Source organism: Rhinolophus hipposideros (assembly GCF_964194185.1).
Source record: "Rhinolophus hipposideros genome assembly, chromosome: 2".
Taxonomy (NCBI): Eukaryota; Metazoa; Chordata; class Mammalia; order Chiroptera; family Rhinolophidae; genus Rhinolophus; species Rhinolophus hipposideros.
In genome coordinates, this window is record NC_138048.1 from 72,070,770 (window position 1) to 72,092,921 (window position 22,152).

The 22,152-nt window shown below is 39.8% G+C and overlaps 1 protein-coding gene across 3 annotated transcripts; it reads right to left on the minus strand.

Moving 5' to 3' along the window:
* Positions 1-1,705: 1,705 nt before the first annotated feature.
* TMEM212 (transmembrane protein 212) lies at positions 1,706-21,515 on the minus strand. Of its 3 annotated transcripts, XM_081075184.1 has the most exons (6): positions 21,338-21,500; positions 20,680-20,721; positions 12,979-13,038; positions 11,092-11,415; positions 3,065-3,157; positions 1,706-2,972 (listed from the first exon to the last, which is right to left on the minus strand). In XM_081075184.1, exons 1-5 carry the CDS (start codon positions 21,494-21,496, stop codon positions 3,071-3,073), a joined length of 672 nt encoding a protein of 223 aa, XP_080931310.1. In that variant the 5' UTR covers positions 21,497-21,500; the 3' UTR covers positions 1,706-2,972; positions 3,065-3,070. The 3 variants fall into 3 exon arrangements, with proteins under 3 accessions (XP_080931310.1, XP_080931312.1, XP_080931311.1); XM_081075186.1 differs by lacking the exons at positions 3,065-3,157; positions 20,680-20,721 and adding an exon at positions 6,391-6,475 and having other exon boundaries at positions 21,338-21,515; XM_081075185.1 differs by lacking the exon at positions 20,680-20,721 and having other exon boundaries at positions 1,767-2,972; positions 21,338-21,515.
* Between the last annotated feature and the right edge of the window lie 637 nt (positions 21,516-22,152).

A 22,152-nucleotide genomic window follows, 5' to 3' on the forward strand; every position in this document is an offset into this window, starting at 1 on the left:
AGGGGATTTTTTTTCCCTTTCCCTAAGCCCCATTTTAAATAGTTTCCTTTCCACAAGCTGATGTGTCCACATTCAAAGAATTACAAGTAACCCAGCCTATTTTCCTGCGTTGGCCTCTGTCACTGGTTCAGTAATATCAACAGCCACACAAAACTGGAAACAGGCTGTTTAAAGTAAAGGTACCTTATTCCTTCCGGTCTGTAAAGCAGACTTGGACACGTGATGGTGAGCGTTAACCATTTAGTTCTCCTAGGCAAGGGCATGGTAAAATGTCAGCTCATTTCTTTGTGAATGCAAGGGCAAGAAATTACCATGTTTCTTGAGATCTGAATACAATTTTGAACATGTTACATATGGGATTCCGGTTAACCTAAAGCATTTGGTATTGGACTACTTCACTTAGTACCCATCAGAGATGCTTAGAATTTTGCACATTTTGCTGGGAAGCAACTCCTGGACTTCACTGGCCCTATAGTTGGTGTCATAGCAGCTGGAACTCCAACTCTTGATAAAATGCCGAACAGTCACCTTAAATCTTTTCAGAACAGAGTAAAATATAAATAAGAAAGTAAAATATAAGTAAGTAATAAGTAGCTAGGGTGCCCAGTACTGGATGGCAATGCTCAATATTAAAATTAATTCAGACAATACATTAATAAATTTGAAGTCCCTACTTGTGTAATCATGAGGCCCAGGACTAGAAATCTTATTGCTGCATTAAATGACAGATAAATGAGAAGAACTGAAAACTGGGAAGCACCTATAAGACTGCCAAACACCAAGAGTTGTGTTATGTGTCCTTGAACTTAACTTAGCCTCTGTGAATATCGTATTTTTCATGATATGTCTAAAATTTTTATTCTGTATTTTTCCATTCTCATGAATGGACACTATAAAGACTAACATTCAGAGGCATCTAGTAAGTGTGTTGAATGAATCCATAATACTAGACCCTATTTTTGAGTGCTTAAAGTGTGTAAGATTGTCTAGTATATATTTTACCTATATATTATCGCTGAATTCTCTCTGTAAGTCTGGGAATAAGCTACCTCCATCAGCTCCATTGGACCAGGGAGAAACAGGCCATTGCCTAAAATGACAGAGGGCCAGGATCTGAATCCAGGGACTTCTCAATCCGAAGTCCTACCCACTTTCTGCTACACTACACCAGTGCTTCTCAAATTTTAGTGTGCTTCAGAACTATCTGGAGGAGGGCTTCCGAAAACAGATGGTTGGGACCCAGCCCCAGAGTTTCCAGATATTCCAAGTTCCAAGGTGAGGGTAATGCTGTTGGTCTGGGGATCACATTTGAAAATCACTCCACTGTGCTATGCAGAGCTATAGGTGGGACCAAGACAGAGGGAAGATAAGAAGCAGCTCTCTGGCCAAGTTAAGAAAAACCTTTACATTTACAGGTACTCAACAGCTGGATGGGGTTGCCTCTTGGGAATGGGCGAGCTGTCAGGGGCATATAGATCTTGGGACAGTTGATGAGAAGTTGGCCTAAGGGGCCTCTAAAGTCCCTTTCAACTATTGAACTGTTTGTGGTGAGCGCCAAAGTTAAGGTACTGGGAGGCCAGGAAGGAGGATCAGAATCTTTCTTCAGGGAACCCTTTTTATTATGGCTGCTATAATGTTTTGTGTTTGAAGATCTAGAGTGACTTTGGTAAAGGCAATGAAGAAATACTGAGAAAAATATTTTCTTAATTTAGGTAATATGGAATTACAGTTTAATGAAACATCACACAGGGAACAAGAGGAATTTAAAGAAAACATTCATTCACTGAAAATTTGTATTTCAAATTTTAAGATTTCTATGCCAACAGTGATAGAATTTCAATTTTTTTATCATAACATGTAAATCCGAGAAAAACAAGATTAGCAATCCAAAAATGGCTAAATGTACAATTATTTCAATTTTCATTTTGTAAGAACATAGTGGAAAAATATTTAAAGATCAAAATTATTTGGCAAATATTTCAAAATAATGGCCACAAATAACACATTTAAAAGGAACATTCCTTCAAATTCATTGTCCGTTCTTTCGACCCTAGAAGAAAAGGAAAAATAAAGTAGTGTTTATTTCTACAATTTATCAAAGAAAGTAGAGAGACACTTCTGACATTTAATTCAGCCTTTTTTATGTCACAGGAACTCAATGAAGGATGACTCAAGTAACAGCATCATGGTACCACTTAAGGATTTAAGAGGAATCAACAGAGAGAATAAAATTGGTGATACTAGTGAAAGGGGAATGGCAGAAAGATATAAAAAAGAAATATATGTGTAATAAAATATCTAGTATAAGCATAAAATAGGAAGAACCATTACTTTTGTGGGCTGGGGCTAGGGAAGTGAGGGATCTCTTTGTTGAATATCTCTTTTGGTCATTTGCTTGTTTGTTTTGTCTGGTTTGGATTGGTTTGAGGCTTTTCAAAAATTAACAGAAGGGTACAGAGCATTTTGTGAAATCTTTGAATGAGAGCCAAGAATTCAAATTTGATTAGAAGGAAGGGGAAGAGGGCAAACATTTCTTGAGCACTTATCAAGTGCCATGCCCAGCTTAAGGCTCTTAGTAGTAATTACATCATTTTATTTTGCAATATGTGAGGTAGGTGTTATCTCCATTTTACAAATGAGGGACTGTAAGCTCAGAGAGGATCAATATTGATTTGCTCAAGGCCACTCAGATAGTAGGTGGTAGAGGAAACAAGTACATCTCAACTTGTCTGACTTCAAAAGGACCATGGCACATCAGGTTTTCCATGTGTCATAAATAATGCTGAAAGTAATTCTTCTTCAATAAATTACTGCTCCTTGGTATGGAAATTCAAATCTATTTTTTTTTTCTCTATTCCTTCCTGAAGATTCTTCCTGGATTCCATGACCATACAAAATTCTTTCATGACATGTGAATTGCTTTTAAATTTGAAATTCTCTTGCTGTAGGTTTAGGTAAGATTTTAGCTATGGCTGGAAAGACAAAAAAAAAAAAAAAAAGACATTTAATATTGCAACCTGCTGCTCTTGACTTCCATACTCCCAGTCCCACCTTTCCTGCTTACCTTATCTTAGAGAGTCCCTATCCTTAAGTAACTCATATTCTTGGAGAACAGCTGAATACACATGGATGTCACATGAAGAAGGTTGGCTGTGACCTGTGTAAAGGATGCAAAGCAGGGGAATAATAAAAGCAGATATGAACTTGAGAGAGCTCATTTTAGAGCTTGTGTGGAGGATACTTCTTAAGAAAGACAAGACTGCAAGCTTAGAAGCAAAAAAGTATCAGTGAGAGAAGTTGGAGTGCTGAACCAGGGCCATCTTAGTCAGTACAGAGAAAGGGGGACACAGTGGAGAAATATTTAAGAGGTGCAGTTCTCAGGATATGGTGATCAATTTAGCAGTGAGGAGTCAACGATGACTCCAGGTCTTAGGCTTGACTTGAGTGTCCTGAATGGCAACTGAGCAAGACATTCAGGAAGAAGAGCCGGTGTTGGGGACAAGATGATCAGCTCCATTGTGATCATCTTGAGTTTGATGTGTCTGAGGGACACCCAGGAGAGTGTCCAAAAATAGTCAGATGTAGAGCTCATTAGAGCAGGAGAGGGAACTGGGCTGCAGATATACACGCGTGAGGCATCAGCCCCAAGTGGTAACTGAGGCCACCAGCCTTTACTCAGTGAACAGAGCAAAAGAGCCTTCAGAGGAAACTGAGGAGAAACAATCAGGGAGAAGGAAGAGAAACCAAAGAGAAAGGTGCATGGAAGTCAAAAGGGAAAGGATTTCATGGAGAAAATGGTCAATAGTTTCAAAACCCGTGGAGAGGTCAAGGAAGATGCTGCTTGAAAAAGAGTCCATTGGGCTTGGCTATCTAAGATCATTTGTGGGTAATCTGCCAAGGGAGATTCAGTAGAAGAAAAGAAGTGTTGTTAAATAAATATGGCCTAGATTGAAACTGTCTTACAGCCCCTGCCCTTTAGCACTAGGTGTGTTATGAACTCAAAGCAAGGCATCATTTGTATTGCTATGTGACCAGTGCTAACCATGGAGTGTCCAATAGCAAGCTCCAGTAGCTCATTAGCTAGAATCTCAAACAGAAGTCCTCTGATTTCTTCTAAGTTCTTACAATGGCTTTTTATTAGTGGCAAGATGTGAAACTGAATATTTACCCTAAGTGACAAGAGTAGAACTCACACATTAAATCCAGTCACTCTGTCTTGTCTCTCATGGTCAAGAAATCCCTTTCCATCTTCCTGGGCTTCTCCCTTGTCACATGTGCTAACTAACTCCTGTTGTCTGTACCTTCTGAATACCTCTCACATGTATCACCTCTTCTCCATGCTCACCATTACTTCCTAATTCAGATTTTGTTTTTCCTCCACTGGGCCCTTGGTCCTCCTGGCTTAAGTTTCATTTCCTCTCAGTCCCTGTGAGTCAATGGAAGACCAAAATGTGTCTTACTCACCTTTCTGTCTCTATACTTTAGCCTTTAGTATAATATTTGGCACATAATATATGCTCAATAAATGTTGAGGAACAAGTATAAATAATGAACATTGTATTTAAGGCTTTGGGTTCATATTCCTTTACACACGAGAAAAATCATATACAATACTAGTGAACAGAAAATATTCCACTTGTCAGATGGGTACTAATTACTGTCCAGCATCTAGTAATTCTACTGCTTTAACTAGCAACTTTCCTTTTTATCCACGACACTAGATTAGTTATGTCATATAAGAGACGAAAAACATTTTAAAATAATCTTTCCACAAATAAACTGGAGGTATAAGTTTCTTACGTATTTTGCTTACTTATTAGTATAATGGTAAATTTTTAAAACTACAAGATAATTCTGGTTAGTTTGACAGGACACATTGAATATTGAGCAAAGAAAGATGTTTAGAGAAAGTGGTTAAAGTGACCTGTGAATCTGGGACAACTCATACCATCTTTTCTCAGGAATATTGCTGGCATCTTTGAGCTGCCATCGCAAGTCCATGTTGTACCCCAGCGACATATCAGTGTGGCACAGGACAGGTAAAGAGCCAGCCATTGCTGCTCACATTCATCCTTTCTGAATGTTAATCTTCTCAAATGGAATAAAGTTTTATTTAAAAATCACAGACTGGGAGATCTGGAAAGGTCTCAGGAGGCTGGGTGGCCAAGCCCTGAGGTCTTAGAGATGAGGAAGCTCAAGTCCACCACTACGGATACGTGCAGGGGTGAACTGCTGCCCTGTTCACAGGCCCCACTGGCTCCCAGAGCCAGACTGGGAGGGGAAGTGTCATTGTTTCATTCCCCACTCCACACAGCCCCCATGGTGGTTCACCCTTATTACTTCCTCTGTTTCTCTCCCTTCTTTCCTATGGAGCCTGAATTCAGGCATCCAATAATAGCCATCAAGTGTTCTCCTCTTTAATTATAACATTTAAAGTAACCAACCAACATTGTTACATTTCTAAATGGTTTTGTACTCATATGTTAGCACTGTTATAATCATTCTGAAATATTCACCAGTATAAATTCAGTTACACGATTATAGAGAATGGAGGCTTCTGATTTCTACTCAAATTTCCTCCTTTTTATAAAACAAAAATTTCTTCTTTGTCTTACATATATTTCTTATTTGTTTTAAATATAACATTTAAAATATGTTCTCAAATATAATAATGATAACATTTTAGATTAAGAGTAAGGGGCCAGGGAAAAGAAACCCCACTACAATATTTTATATTAAAAGACTAAATTGACTGCATGTCAAAAAGGAAACTGTTGACAGTAATTTATAAAGTAAAAATTGACACAAAGCCGTTATCAGGTTACTAACTCCTTCCCACTTGTTGTCCTCTGTTTTACAAAATATCAAGCTTATTTTAATATGCTATAAGAGACACTTTAGTCTCATCTTCTCTCTTAACCTTGACATGCTCCCACTGATTAAATAAAATGAAAATCGCTTTCATTTCTAAAATATGAGTCAGTTTTTGTTTGTGGAAACATTAGAAAGAGTGTCCACCAGAAAGCATGACTATGGCAGGTCACTTGGACTAGGTAAGACTGAAGATACACTACCTAAGAGGTGTGACCCAGCCATGAGGAGCCTGGGCTCCTGATCCTGGGAGACCTGGGAGCGAATTCTGACTCCACATGGTCATCTCAACATCCTCGACTATGAAATGGGAATAATGAGTTTCAGAGTGTTGTGAGGAATAAAGAGGATAAAGCACCTGAGAGATAGTTACTGCCCAATAAATAACACCTACAACTATGCTTCTATGGCCCAACTTTATGTCACTGCTATTATTACTCCAGAGAAAATAAGGCAATAACAGGAATGATAATGCCCTGAATTGTGACTATTTTTCTAGATTCTGATTTTTCTACTGACCTGTTTGAAGAGACCACGTAATGGAATTTATGAGACAGATATACAGTGGATTCTTACTGTTCTGTGGTCCTACTTGCGTTTAAACCTAGGGAAGCACCAGAAAGATCTTGTTATAGCCCAACATGAGGCCTCAGACCTTTAGGATGAGAGTCACAGGTAAATGTTTTTCCAAACATATTTCTGTTGGTAATGGTGCAATGTAGGTCCACTGGAAGATTTGAAAAGTCAGTATATTGCTGCTTTCTAATTTGTGTTCAGTTTCAGGGAAGCCGGTCCTCCATGTATGAATATTTTGTCCCATATCTTTTAGACCTGCATTTAAAGGGTTTATCTACATCTTTTAATAAACATGTTGCTTATTAAATTTATCTTTTATGGGAAGCAAATAATTCTCAATTTGTTGGGAAAAACAACAACAACACTGTATCACATGATAAGAGGGAAATATTTTCTTTCCCCCTTTCATTAAAAAAAAAAAAAAAAAAAAGCAAAACCAAACATAATAATGAATAATGAAAGGAAAACAAATTGAGTCATTCCATTCCATGGAGGAGGGGCAGAGTAGCTGCAGGGGACAGCTGCAGTGCGTCTCATGTCCCAATTCTTTTATTTCCCATCACTTTATTATTTACTGAACCAAGAATGTAGACAATTCTGGTGATGGTTGTTTTGCATTTTAGTTTCTCGACTTAAATTCTGTATTGTGTTCACTTGCCTTCTGCACTATGTCCTAAGCCAAGAGGGTCACTTCAGCCTGTATGCGTGGAGTGGCAGAAGCAGGGGGCTCTTATTCCTTTCCCAGCTCCACCCCTTCCCTGGAGGCTCTTGAAATTTGGAAGGGCTCACTGTTTTAGTCAGCTCGGGCTGCTATAACAGACGACCCTAGACTAGGTGGCTTAAACAACAAATATTTATTTCTCACAGTTCTGGAGGCTGGAAGCCCAAGATCAAGGTGCCAGCAGATTCAGGGTCTGGTGAGAGCCCTCTTCTTAATTTGCACATGATGCCTTCTTGGGGTATCTTCACACGGTGGACAGAGAGAGATCTCTGGTTTCTCCATCTTCTTTTAAGGGCACTAATCCCATCGTGGGGCCTCTACCCTTGTCACCTCATATCTAAACCTCATCACTTCCCAAGGCCCCGCCTCCTAATCCCATCACACTGGGGGTTAGGGCTTCACCATGATTTGGGGGAGGGGAGGACACAGACATTTACAGTAGTACCTCGGTTTTCGAACCTCTCCGTTGACGAACATTTTGGTTTATGAACATCGTAAACCTCGGAAGTAAAGGCTTCGGTTTTCGAACACGACTCAGACATGGAACAGGTCACACGGCTTCTGCTGAGTGCAAGATCCTGAGGCCTAGCTGTCTGTCGGCTGTTTTCGAACATTTTAGAACTTGTGGATTACGTTCGAAAACTGAGGTACCACTGTACTTTGTAGCACTCACACCATGCCTTTGTGAGTATTTCTCAAAATCATCAAACTCTTTGTGACTCTTTCTCGCTGTGGTTTTGGTTGAGTTCCAACTGACTGCATGCCCACGCACCATCGCTGTGTGGCCTTCAACAGGAGGCTATCAATTGTGTCCCTCCTCCCAAATCTGTATGTGCAACCCTAATCCCCACGGTGATGAGGTTTGGAGGTGAATCACCTGAGAGGTATTAAAGTTTGCATGAGGTCATGAGGATGGAGCCCCCATGCTGGGATTAGTGCCCTTAGAGGAAGACAGAGCTCTTCCTCTCCCTTAGTACAGGCACAGGGGAGGCTGTGTGAGCACACAGTGAGAAGGTGGCCATCCACAAGCTAGGAAGAGAGGCTTCACCCAAAATCAATCATGCTGGCACCTTGATCTTGGACTTCCAGCCTTCAGAAGTGTGAGAGTAAATGTGTGCTGGTTAAGCCGTGCCACCTATGGTACTTTTTTTTTTTTATAGCAGCCTAAGCTGACTAGGACACCAGATGACTTCAATTCTATGAAACCAAAAGGCACAGGGATGAGAACAAGATAATGAATGTGGTGATTCCTAAGGGGGTGCTTGATTTGTTTCTGAAAAACATGTTTTTGCACTTACAGAAGTTAGAAGTATTTTCCATCATGATATTGACTGTTACATATGGATCTCAAAAAAATTGATTTTATTCTACAATAAAATAAAGTACAACTACAATTTCCCCCAAACTTTCCTTCAAACCATTTGTAAACAGAAAAAACCACTTTTTTCTTTTTACAAATTTTCTTAGCTCTTGAATTTCCTGATATGTACTACATTTACGTAAGGGAATTTAAATTTTCAGGCAGATCCTTACAAGTGCAGCTTTTAAAAGCGTTTTTAGTGTTTTGTTTATATATAAAAGAAGTGAGTCAGCAGCATATTTTACAATATTTATTATAGGTTTTAATAAAAATTTAAAATGTTACTTATCCCTTTTAGCGTGTGGGGACTCTAACAGTGTAATTATATGGAGATTCATGAAATGTAGAATCACTGTGTAGAATTCTGCATCCCATCAAATGATCCAACCTTTCTTTCTAAGCAAGTTGTGTGTTTTCTAGAGTTTTGATAAATAATACATTGATTTCACTGTTGGAAATTGTGCCTAATAGAGCTGAGATTTCTACCCGGTGTCAAAGGGTTGCTCAGGCTGCATGTGTTCCATGGGGGCTTGGGGCAGCAATATATTTATTAATACAGAACCTCATATCCCATCATGTCAGCCACTGCTCCTCCATAATGAATCACTAAGTGGTGCTAAGTCATCCAAACACACTCACCAAAGCCATGCTGCTGCTTAAATTTATCTGGAACTCTCACCCATACTAGTGCTGCATTCTACGCAGATGGGAAAACTGAGATTCTGTCTGGAAGTGACACGAAGATAATCTCACACTGGGAAGAGAACTTTCATCAGAATCTCTTGGGTGATGTGTTCACAACACACATTTTCTGCCTCCAACCTGAGTCTCTGACGTAGTAGGAATGGTCTTGGACTAGATCTGGAAATCTGGTTTCACAAGAATCCTGGGTGATTCTGATTTCACTGGTCCATTTTGAGAAACATGTAGTGGTGTTGGATACTGTACCTCACCTAGAAATCACACAGCAGAAACTGTATTCTGAGCAAGATGGGCAAAGGCAAAACTCTGTAGCTGAGGAACTTTGCTCTGTTTCCAATTAATTTTCTCTCTCCCCATGTACTTTAGGTGGCCCCACTCTTAGCTCTCCGTGGGACTAGCTTACTAAGTTCTGCATATATTTAAAACATTTTTTTCTCCCTGCCTTCCATCCTATGTTAAACCTATTAAAGATGTTATGAGTATCATGCCTAAGATGACAGCCAGGTGTCTGATTAACTACCCATGCAGAGGGGTTATGGCTGCCAACAGTGTAATGTGTGGTTCCCCTAGGCATATGCTCCTTTTAACAAAGGGCTCTAGGAATTTGGGATGTTCACCACAAGGGAGAAATCTCATATACTAAACTCCTAGATGCCCTGGCAATACAATGGGGTAGATAATTTTGGTCTGCTTGCCTCAACTCTTGGTGACTCTTCTTGTAAAATCAACTCTGTTCCTAATAATGTCCAGGATTTCCTTCGCAGACTTATGTAGAAGTTCAAGAGCACAAGATGGATCACAAAAGGCTTTGAAAGTGTCATATCTTGTCTTCCAGCTTTGCTGGTGCGTGTTGATAGGATCAAATTGGGGGAAAAATGGCTAACATCAGCCCAATTCACCTGACCCTAATATAATACTGACTTGAATCATAAAGCCAGCATGAGGGTTTGCAGTGGGAAATATCTCTTTCCAGAGGGAAGCTGTTCAACCCACAGAACGGTGACCCAGACTCAACACTTGTAGGATTTAGAATAAGAAACCACTAGTGCTCTTTTCCCGGTGACCCAGCTCTCATCCTCCTAGAGGCCAGTACCATGTATACTAATGGTCTAGTAGAGGAGGAGGGATTGCAAAGGGGGTGACAAAGAGACCCAGAATACATCTGGCCTGATTAAAAGAAATGGCTCTGCGCTCTGAATCTGGACCTACTACTCATTTGCTATGTGATCTCAAGCAAGTTATATCAACTTTTTAGCCTTAGTTTACTGTCTGTAAAATGGGAAGTACACTGACACATAGTAAACACTCAGTTCGTATTTCTATTATTATCATATCATCAATATTATTAGCTCTCCTGGAAAACGTTAGATAACTAAATTTTGATGTTAGCCTACATCAGCCTCTCCTCTGGAGTAGAGGTAGAGTGGGAGAATTTCATGTATGTCGTTTTTAGCCAAGGAACATGCATACCTTTCTGAATTGGATAGAAGCTAAACTAAGATATCTGTATTTGACTGATATGAAACATACTAAGGGTGATGCTTCCAATTTCCACAAAAAGCTCTTTGTATTTTTGTCTATTAGTCATTTTTTTAAAAAATTGTAGGTTAAGAGAAAAGTTAGCTGGTGCTACCTGCCACTATACCTTCAGTTATCACATCAACAAATTTTCATTCATTCATTCATACAAAAACAATAATTGAACACTTATTATGTCCCAGGCACTGACTAGCATGGTTATACAGAATACAGTGGTGAATAAGAGAGACTGATTAAATATTTATATACCGAAAGGCACCAGACTTTCCATTTTAGAATTCAGGACAGGACGAGAACTGGCTGCCCCTGCCTCTAAACTTACATGTATGTGTCCATTCCAGATAAGTCTTACACAAAGCTTGAGGAACACTGTCAGGGACGCAGAGAACATGGCAAAGCTCAAGCACAGGTCAAAGACTTGAAGTGTCAGGTGGTACTCCTCATAGTGGGGCGGGTCCACACAAACTGATGGGAATTTTGCATACGGAAAAGGGAAGGCAACTGCATAACCAAGATAACTGGTCCCTGCAACCCCTGATAACGAGTAGAAGCAATATGGGCCGAGAAGAGCGGATTCCAAGGCTACTGCAAAATGAAGTGGACATCCCATAAGGTTCAGAATCACAAAGGTGAAACTTGCTTCCCACTGAAAAATAAAGCAGAAGAAAAGTGTTACGTTGAGACCTACATTTTTCAACTGCTTCTAGCAATATGAAGAAGGAAAGAGATGCCAGGTATTAATCTCTCCTCCTGGGAAATGAAGGAGAAATGGGTGACAACTTTTTCCGTAAATCCTTGTGTTCCCCAATCTACACTGTGGGAGAATAACCTCAGCCAACTGGGGCAAAAATGAAATCAATTCTATTCAACAAATATTTATTTCTCTCCTATCACATGTTGAGAACAGTCTGGGATGGGAAAAGAGATGAGTAAACAGAATCCCAGCCTTATCCTAGGACCTTGCTAACAGGGTAGAGTCCATGGTCCACAGACTTCCCTGGCACATTGTTAGAAGTGTAGAAACTCAGGTCCACCCAGATCTACTGAATCAGAATCTGCATTGTAACCAGATGCCCAGGTAATTCACACTTACTTTAACGTTTCAGAAGCACTCCTGTAGCCATGGGAGAAACTTCTATAATCAAATCAAGGTATCATCCTATATTGTGGGATTACTTAGCTCAATACTATTGAAATTCAAGATGTCATGACTTTTCATTTTTTAAGGGAAGAGATAACATTGGAAGGAGATTCCAAATGGAGGAATTGAGACTTGAAAACACATCTGCTTATTAAAAGCAGAGGAGCCTATAGATCCATTTTTTTCAAGATGAGATCCAGGAGCACTAACACTGGCTCTGTTCCCTCACACACACTCGCCCGCTACCCCCCAAAAGTGACTTACAATAATCACAGGAACTTGTAGAAAATGTTTGGAGACGGAATCAGATAAAAAATTTTCATTGAAAACAGTTTATTACTGAAATCCATCATAGTAAGGTATCAATTAGACAGAATTCAATTATAATTGGTTCACAGTATGAGGGATATAAATGATGAACGTCTAAGTATTACCTTGTTTTGTACACCTGAAACTAATAAATAAATTAATTAATTAAAAAAAAATTATAATTGGAAATTGTATTCTTTATGTTTCATCCTGAGCTAGTAGAGATTTGATCTTCAAACCCACTCTACCATTCTCCTCGATGTTGTGGACAAAAAAAAGGGGGGAATTCTCTAATAAAACTGATAAGTCCTGTGACAGAAAGTAACCTCATAGGTTGATCTGATCATAAATTCCTAACTGGGCAGGCCACTAGTCCCACCCCAGGCAACTAACTTCTTTAATAAAAGGTTTATCTTTGCCTTAAGCAAGCCTCGTCCATTGTTCTTGTGCATCTAGGTTAACACAGCTTTGAAATGCCTCTTTTCAGACCCCTCCTTCTAAATCGTAACCATCCTCAAGAGAGCAAATAATCTTTATCCTGTAATCGAACCTCTGCTTTGCTTTCTCCCACCTTCATATAATCTTCCTTATATTCCCTCCTCGATTTCAAATGCCTAAAAGAAACTGCAAAACTGTTGCTCTGCAGCATTTGAGATCTTGCTTCCCAGCAATTGTCATCAGTTTTGGCTCAAACAAAATCTTATAAAAATTCTTTATAGGTTTGGACGTTTCTTGCGTCGACAATGTCTGCATATTTACCAAGTATCTCTGGGTCCAGTCTTTGTGAGCCAACAGTAGGAGTACACCAGCTGTGATGGCCTGTGAAAGGAAAATGGAAAAATAACATCCATGATAGAATGTAGCTCTGGAAAGAGTTCACTCTGTCTCACAGTTTGACAACTTTATCATGAACTAGAAGAAACAGCAAATGGCTAAATAGATTTATGGCTCCATCTCCTCCTCTGTGATGACAATGAGGAAAAGAGGCCATCAGTGTCATAAAGACATGATTTATACAAGCTTATTTTTTTTATTTTTGGTGTTGTCTTTGCCATCACAATTATAACCTTCGTTACAGTAAGGTGTCACTGCAGTAAAGGTTTGGCTTTATAACCTTTGCCATATGTTTTATTTTGATTAAGTGTCTATTGTTCATCTTTCTTACAAATTGCTAAAATTGCAAATGGGAGGAACTGGAATGGAAATGTGTCACAGAACCCTGAAAACCCTCCCAGCAGCAGCACTATCTTTCACTATTTGCTTTCTCTTGAAAAGCCTGCTGGTGGGATACAAATACGTGATCCCTGTTTCTCAAGTAACAAAGATTATCATTAGAATGAATGCATGATGGGGAGTTTATTGTTCGGGTGCAGTGGTGTCCAGCTTTTGAAAAGAGAGTTCTTTATAGTCTCCGTTGAAGGAAAAAGGCCCAAAGTGCAGAATAAAAATAGTTAAACAAAGCAGGGAATGGTGTCACCAGAATTGAGCAATAGATAATGGGGAAAAAAAATTCTGGGCTCATCTTTGATTCAGAACCGGGTCTGATAAAGGAGTGTGGCTATTGAGCCTGGGAATCACTTGTTCTCAACCCATAAATCATTTGTTCACAGTCAACAAATGTTCTGAGATTGAGAGAGAAAACCAGGAAGGGATGTGCCTGAAATAAGATATAGAATGAGGACAGGACTAAAGATAGGAGTACCATTTAGGTTTCTGATAGAGAAATAAACATTTATTGTACGTGTAGAATCAACAAATTTAAGGGGGGGGAAATCAGAGCTTTTACCAAGGTGGTTTTGTGGTATGCTGCTTTTGTAGCTTTGGGTCTGGCATATTTATTGTTTTGAGACCTAGCTTTTCATTTTCCTAGCACATTTTATGTTGAATGTTGGGTTTAGAGAATTTGTGAGAGAGGGGAAAAAGCGCGCGCACACACGCACACACACTCATACAAAACTTCTCATGGAGCTAAGCCTGAAATTCCAGACTTGGCATCGCCATACCATAAAACTCCCATGGATAAAAACAGAACCATCTGTAGTCAAGAGGTTGGCTTGATTCTGCAAGAAGAAAGTTTCCAAGGGACCCTATGGAGGTTGAGCCAGCATAAATAGTACAACAAAACAGGAGAATTATTAACAGCAACTGTAACACTGCTGACTAAGCCTGGGGCCAGTCTACGCTTTCAGAGGCAAGGCGCTCAAATGACACGTCACTCCTCTACGAGAAACACTGAAGCAAAGGAGAAGCAAAGGAGATAAAAGCAAAGGAGACGCCCCTCTGCTGGTTTCACTCCAAGTAGATATCTAAGCTGACATTATCAGATGCTTAGATTCCAGGTTGCTGTAACTACTTTGGCATGAACTGTTTCTTTCCTTTCAAAAGTTGAAAAATGCTGCAGAATTGCAGTTGCCTGTTATTTCTGTTGAAGCTGCCAGCTTGAATTTTGCTTTGTTTACACAAAACTTTAAAAAAGAGGTTTCATGGAGCAGGCTGGCGTATGAATGCCAGTAACTTGTTAAATCCACCCAGCATGATGGTGGCTCAGGAGCACAGCACACCCATCTTTACTGATGCCCCCTCGCTGTGCATGGGAGACAGAGTGGAAAGTATTCCCTCAGGAGTCACAGTCTTCCCCTTCTCTTTCTTTGTAAAATTTTTGTTTTTAGATAGAGAGGGGAAAAGAATAAAAAAGGAGGAGATTTGAGGCTAGGAAAGAAAGGTCAAGTGGGTAAAAGGAAATGAGAGGGACGGATGTCTGAGAGGTACAAAGTTGGGCACAGCAGGGCAGTTGGGCTGGGAGGAAGGACAGAGAGGGGTGTGGGTTTGGGGAAGGACGAGGCTCATTCCTGCACTCCTCTCCCTCAGCTCTTCTTGACAGGCTGTCGACTGGCTGGCTCGATGGGCAGTTCCAGGGACAGTACTCTACTTTTGCAACAGTTGCTGCTAACACTCTGATTGCATGATAATTGTGAGCCCTCCCACTCAATCTTTAAATTGCTCAAGTAAAGGATGCAGTTCCCAGAAGCAGATGAATTGAAGGAAGCAGGGAGTAGTCACAACAGAAATAGAACCGTTCAGAGAAATCATTTTAATATGGGCTAATTCATTCAGTTGCAAACGTCTAGTGTGGGCCTACTATGAACAAGGCGTGTGATAGTAGGCACTGTGAAGCTGGAAGAATGACAATAACAGGTAACGTTTATTGAGCACTTTCTCTATGCCAGGTACTATACTAAACAGTTCACCTGCGTTCACTCACTATGACCCTCAGATGTAGATCTTCTGCTTTTAAAAATGAGGCACAGAGAGGCTAAGTAAGATGAGCGAGCTCACCCAGTAATAATTATACAAATAATGGCTCCAACTCTCAAAGAAATTTACAGTCCAGACGTGAAAGTAATGCACGTATAAGAATGTCCTCAAAATTAGGCAAGATTTCTGTGTGAGATTTCTGTGTGAGAAGAGCTCAGTGACAAGGTATCACCTCCAGGGATAGCAATCACTGATGAAGGCACCATGGAGGAGAGTGGACCTGAAGCGGGTTTGAAGGATACATGTGATTTCAGTGGGCGATGGCTGAGGGAAAGGTGGTCTGGGCAGCAGGGCAGCAGGTGCAAAGGCGGGAAAGTGGTAGTCATGCTTGGCACAGTGAGCGACGAGCCCAATGGAGGTTCTTGGCGAAGAAGAAGAGGAAATCAGGCTTGAAAACCACGTGAAGCCAGGTTGCGGAAGGCCTGAAGATTCAGGCTAATATATCTGGACTTTGGATAATGAAGCAACGCTAAAGGTTTTTGAAGAAGGAGCTACACTGACAGAGCAGAGGTTTAGAAAGATGAGCCGGTTGTTGCACGCCTGCTGGATCGGAATGCAGGGAGGCCTAGAGGACTCTGTGGGATCTTGGTCTTTAGACTTTCTTTTTTTAACCTCTACCCACAGTAAGGAATATAGTTTGCATCATGGTCAAGTTATATTTTTATATCTAAACAAAATAATAATATTACCCTTATTATGTGTGAGACACTCTAGTATTCTCTGTTCTATTCTATTCTTCTATTCTGATGTGATTCATGTTTTATACACGCTGTTCGCTATCCAGTAGATTGATTTTATGACTCACTAATGGAGAAATTCCCACAGTTGGTCTAGGCATAAAGCCTGGGCAGGGGTGGGAAGAGGTAAAGAGTTGGGTGGTGTGTAGAATAAGAATAAGAGAGAGGAAAGCATAAGGATATGCCTCATAGGAAAATTAAAAGTTGCTTGGCAACTATTATGAAACCAAAGATCCTCATAATTCTGATTTGATTGAAACTGTCATTTTAAAACAATCATTTTCCCCCTCCTTCTTCTCTCAGCATACTTTACTGATCTGCCCTTAGTCTCTGATGATCATTGACCCCTGAGGTGGCAGAAGACAATAGCCTGGTTCTGACTAATGGTCATAAGGTTTAAGCCCCTGGCAGGCTATCAATAACATCATGAAAATCTAAGTTATCTTTCAGCTCCTGGGCCATAAAGCAGGAGGACCTCTTGGCTACCTCTCCTTGAAACCAGTTCTGGACTCCAGAACTGAACTCAACACCTGAAGAAATGATGTGGAATCAAAGAACAATATAAACGAACAAACAAAACAGAAGTAGAGTGGGATACAGAGAACAAACTGATGGTTGCCAGATGGGAGGGGATTTGAGGGGCTCGGTGAAAAATGTGAAGGGATGAGGAAGTACAAATTGGTAGTTTCAAAATAGTCACAGGGATGTAAAGTACAGCATGGGGAATAAAGCTGATGATATTGTAATAACTATGTGTGATGCCAGGTGGGTACTAGATTAATTGGGGGATCACTTTATAAATTATATAAATGTCTAACCACTATTCTGTACACCTGAAAATAATATAAAATAATATTGAATGTCAACTGTAATTGAAAAAAAAGATTTAAAGAAATGATTTATTAACCTTGTATCACCTCTGACCTGCCAGCTCCTAACACAGCCCTGAACCCCTAATCCATGGTATCTTGTGATTTTGCTCTAAATAATCTGTAACCTATGTGCCATCGGAGAGTTGGGTCTTTCAGGACACAAGCTCACCCATCTCTGGATTGGCCAAGTCTAATAAACTAATTCCTTTCTTTACTTCAAATCCCTGGTCATTCAAAATGTTTTTGGCCAGAGTGCTCAGGCAGAATGAACTTAATTCCTGGGCTTCAGTACCAATCGGCTGTGGTGGGGTGGGAGTGGTGCTGAGGGTGGGCTGGTTTAGGGCAGTGCAGCCTGAAGCTCAATCCTGGTACCAGCAGCACTGGCGCCCTTGGGAACTTGTCAGACATACCCAGATTTACTGAATGAGAGTCTTCATTTTAACAAGCTCCCCAGATGATTCATATGCACATTCCAGTTTGAGAAGTACTAGATAAGAGGAAAGGATTAAGTCAAATATCACTCCAAGATTTGAAATTGGATTTAAAGACAAGAAAATCAGGAGACTACATTTTTGCTTTTGGTGGTAAGATGATGAAGGTGATGATGATGATGATGGTTTTTTGATAAGCTGAGCTTAAAGATGCTTAGGCTATCTAGGTAGAAAATTGACCATGAGGTGGTTGGAAATCACAGGACTGTGAAAGCTGTAAGAGGCTTGAGTGATGGGGAAATCAAGTCCCTTCTCCGACAGAGGAGAAACCGGAGGCTACATGGGTAGGTCTAGCCCCACCTTCCTCCCAACTTCCAGTCTCTAAGCAGCGTTCTGGGCACAGCACTGTTGCTCACCATTGGTCAAGTCACTGGACCCTCCAGGCTTCAGATGTTGTGAAACTCACTGGACTTCAGTTTCTTCATCAGAGTTTGATCTACAAGCCAAGTTTTCCAGGATTAAAGTAGAGCTCAGTCCTTAAGGCGGTATAATCTCCATGCCGCATAGTTTCTGGCAGCTGATGCCTTTAAATAACTAGCTCAGAAATTCTAGGAAAAGTGCTTATCATGTGGCTGGTAGAGTAGGAGAGTCTGAGGATCAATATTTGTGAAGAATGTAGAAAGCCTTGAATGAAAGACACTGAACAAATACACAGCACTGTGCCACTTGTGAAAATCTATATCTTACAAGTCTCCAAAGAGATATGGAGTCATTTGCACAAGGCAAAGTCAACATGATTGAAGTCTACAAATGATCTTTCCACCAGAGGAAGATACACTTTGCAGGCAAGTTGAGAAATGACTGGTAAGGAAGGTTGTGAAATGAGTCAGAGACCTTTTGAAGTTGACCCTGATCAGACAAGAGTTGTGGTTCACTAGGAAATGCACTAGGAAAAAAAAAATCATATTTCAAATTTAAACATTATTGAAAAAGTGAGCATTCTTATTGCTTTCCTTTTCATGAGGATTTTTTCCTGCTTTAGTATAAATACCAGCTTGACCTTTAGTCTTTGCAACCTAATCAGAGTTCAACTATATAAGGAATTCTGTACCACCAGCATGGAGAACATGGGATTTATTCACTTATTCAATGATGTTTATTGAACAATATTTATTGAACACCTAGTATGAGATTCACTCTTCCAAAATGCTGGAAATGTAGCAGTAAACAAAATAGGAAAAATCCCTGCCCTTGTACAATATACTTTAGAGGGAAAAACAAACAATAAATAAGTAAATTATATAGTATATTAGATGGTGATAAGGGCTATGGGGGGAAGAAAGTAGAGCAGGGCATGAGAGATTGGGAATGCCAATTGTAGGGGAGGTTTGCAATTTTAAGTAGGATAATGATGGAAAGCATCAGTGAGGAAACATTTGTTCAAAGAAGTAAAGATGTTAGAGAATGAGCCATGTGTGGGAAGAAGCTGCAGGCAGAGAACAGGCAGTACAAAGACACTGAGGCAGAAACACCTGGGCATATTTGAAAACAACAAGGAGCCAGTGTGATGGGAAAGAAATGAGCTAAGGGTCAGTTGTAGGAGATGAAATCCAGGAGGTAACAGGATGGGGAACTCAGCAAGTCATCAGGGAATGGAATGGGAGAGTGAGTTTGGTGTGAAGGGATTAGGAACAGGGGGTTTGGACAGAGAGAGAGGGTGCCAACCAAAGGCATGGTACTAACTAGCACTTGTCTAGGGCTTTAAAATCAGCAAAGCTCTATATTTCACAATGTTTGTTCAAATAGTTTTCATTCTCTCTGAGCATCTTAGGGTTAGACAATTTCACATGCGCTCTCTTTACCTATAAAATCCCCCATTTTACAGGCAAAGCAATGGGGAACTGGCTGAGTGGGAGTCCTGCTCCTGACTACATACCAAGAACGTCAAAGTCTGGACCTAAACAAGGGCCCACCTCCCCAAGTCCCACCTCTCCGACTCCACTTCCCTACGCTGTCACGCTCAAAGTAAAATAGCCACCAACTAGCTACATGCTGGAGACATATCATGTTATTTCTCTGGGTCTAATTGGAAAACAGATGTTTGTTCTATAACAAGCATACACGTATTTAGTAATTTGTAAAGCTAATCAAACCACCAATATATCTGTTGACTATATTATGATAAAATTTGTGGGGATAGGCAAAACATAAGAAGAAAGGGACACAGGTTTGGGTTATAATCATAGTTTTGTTAAACTTTGGATCGGTTTTGAAGTCAGAATTTTAAAAATTAAATAGCATAGAAAATATCAGTATTCATTTCATGTAGAAAGGTGTGGTTTTGCGAAATTTTTGATATATACATCTAGTTATTTGTGTGTATCAATATCTATTTGTTTATCTAGAGAAACATATATGGATGTAATTATGTACATTCCAGATATAAAATGTTTTTCTTACTTTGGGTCGTCAACAGAGGGTTTGGAAGCTGCTCAACGAAATGTAACTGCTGTTTTTGCATCCATTTTGCATAGATGTTAATAAACATTTCTTTGAATGAACAAACTTATGTTTTTGGGTTGGTGTTGCAGAAAAGAGCAAAGGGCCAAGACTGGGGTGGTAGATGTAAAAGAATGTATTTAAAAAGACAAGAAGAAGGTCTCCCATTCAGATCCACAACCCCACCATCCAACTTGCTCCAATCTGCACACCATGATTTAGACCCGATTGCACCGAGTTCTATTAATATCGAGAACTTGCTTTATTCTCCATTGCAACTCCAGCATGTAGTAGGCAATCAATACATATTTGTTAAATAAATAAATTGAAATTATATTTCCGAGGGTCTCACTCTTAGGTAACATCCCAGTTAAAGTGTGACTTTTTAAAAGACTTAAAACGTTTTCCTTCCCGAGAGTGGTTACATTTTAATAGGAAATTCCTTAAGATCAAAAGGCTTCAAAATTGAATTCTCTAGTCTTCAGTGGTGAATGTCAGGTAATAGTGGAAACAATGAGAGAAAGATTTATTGCATTTACGGGACTCTAACTCCTCTTAAGTCATATCACCCCCAAGTCACCCATTCACAGGGCTAGATGTGCTCACTTTTTTGATCCATGGAGCTGAGGTACCAGTCGGAACCTTCACCTGTGGAAGCAGTCAATGAGCAGACATCGAGCACCTACTTGGTGCTGACTTGTGCTTAGCACATGAACACTTTCCTAGGAAACTGGGAAGTTAGTAAAGTCCATCACCCAGCTTCTTGAATTATTTTCGGGTCAAACAGTTGTGTGCAAACAAAAAGGAGGGAGAACTAAGATTTGGAGCTTGCAAATCTGGGTCATGTAGAACACGTCAGCATTTCCAATGAAAGTGTTAGCCTGAAAGTTATTTTACTTTGTTTTCCATTTTTAAATTATTTTTCATGGTTGATATTTTTTTTTCTAAATTCAGATTTCAAGAGATTCTAATTTCTCAAACTATCAAGGTGACAAGATTCACATAAAATAACTTTAAAAGAATTTCTTGAATAGCATTTCATTATAGAATACATAATATAGAGTACACATGATTAAATTATTTTTTTAATCCTATATTTAAAACACAACTGATAGAAATCAGTGTTCTAAGGTAAATTCTGACTTTCTGTAGAATTTTCTTTTTTATATTGTTGGAAAACTTTAGAAGGATATGTTATTCTGTTTCTTCTTTCTCTCCCTCCTTCCTGCAGTCTCTCAACAAATGTAATAAAATATTTTCCTACCAAAGCTCCATTCCAGATGGGACAAGCAATCCAGACACTCCATCCCGTGAACCAAAGCTTGTAAGAAAAGACTGGGAAGAAAGCAACAACTCCAGAGAAAACACTGAGAGCCCCCAGAGTAACGAGAATCTGGCCAGCAGCCTGGTATAGGCCCTGCATTTTCCTCTGTGCCTTGGGTCCTTCCTTGGTCTCAACGATGTTCTGTTACCAAAACATGAGGGGATGTCAGGCCTCAACAAACAGAAGTTTCTTAGAGACAGTAGCCATGACACTTGTGGACTGTTGATCTTCTTGGAAACAAGATTCTAATTTGTTTGACCTACGATAATAATGTGTAATGCAATAATCCTTGACATAGATTTGACAAAATAAATTCTCACACTGGTTTACTTCAGAGAGAGAGAGAAAGCGAGAGAGAGAGAGAGAGAGAGAGAGAGAGAGAGAGAGAGAGAGAGAGAGAGAGAGAGAAATCATGCCTCGTTTTGGATTATGGCCTTCATTCCCTTCATTCTACCCTGTTGTGGGCAGTGACCACTTCCTGGTTTAATCAGATTCAAAGGCTTGCTGACTGAGCTAATTGTTTCTCAACTCAACCTGCTTGGTGGTTCCAGCATAAAGCCAACATCCTTTGTGCACAATAGAACCACATTCCCAGCACAATTTCCCACAAAACAAAGAAAAATATGCACTCTGATCACTTTTCATTACATTTCATTTAAATGGTTTAAAGCAAAAATAAGATCACTCCCCCTTCAAAGCTAAACTCTACTAAAATTATTTTTACATTTTTAATAAAGATCTTTGATATGGACTTA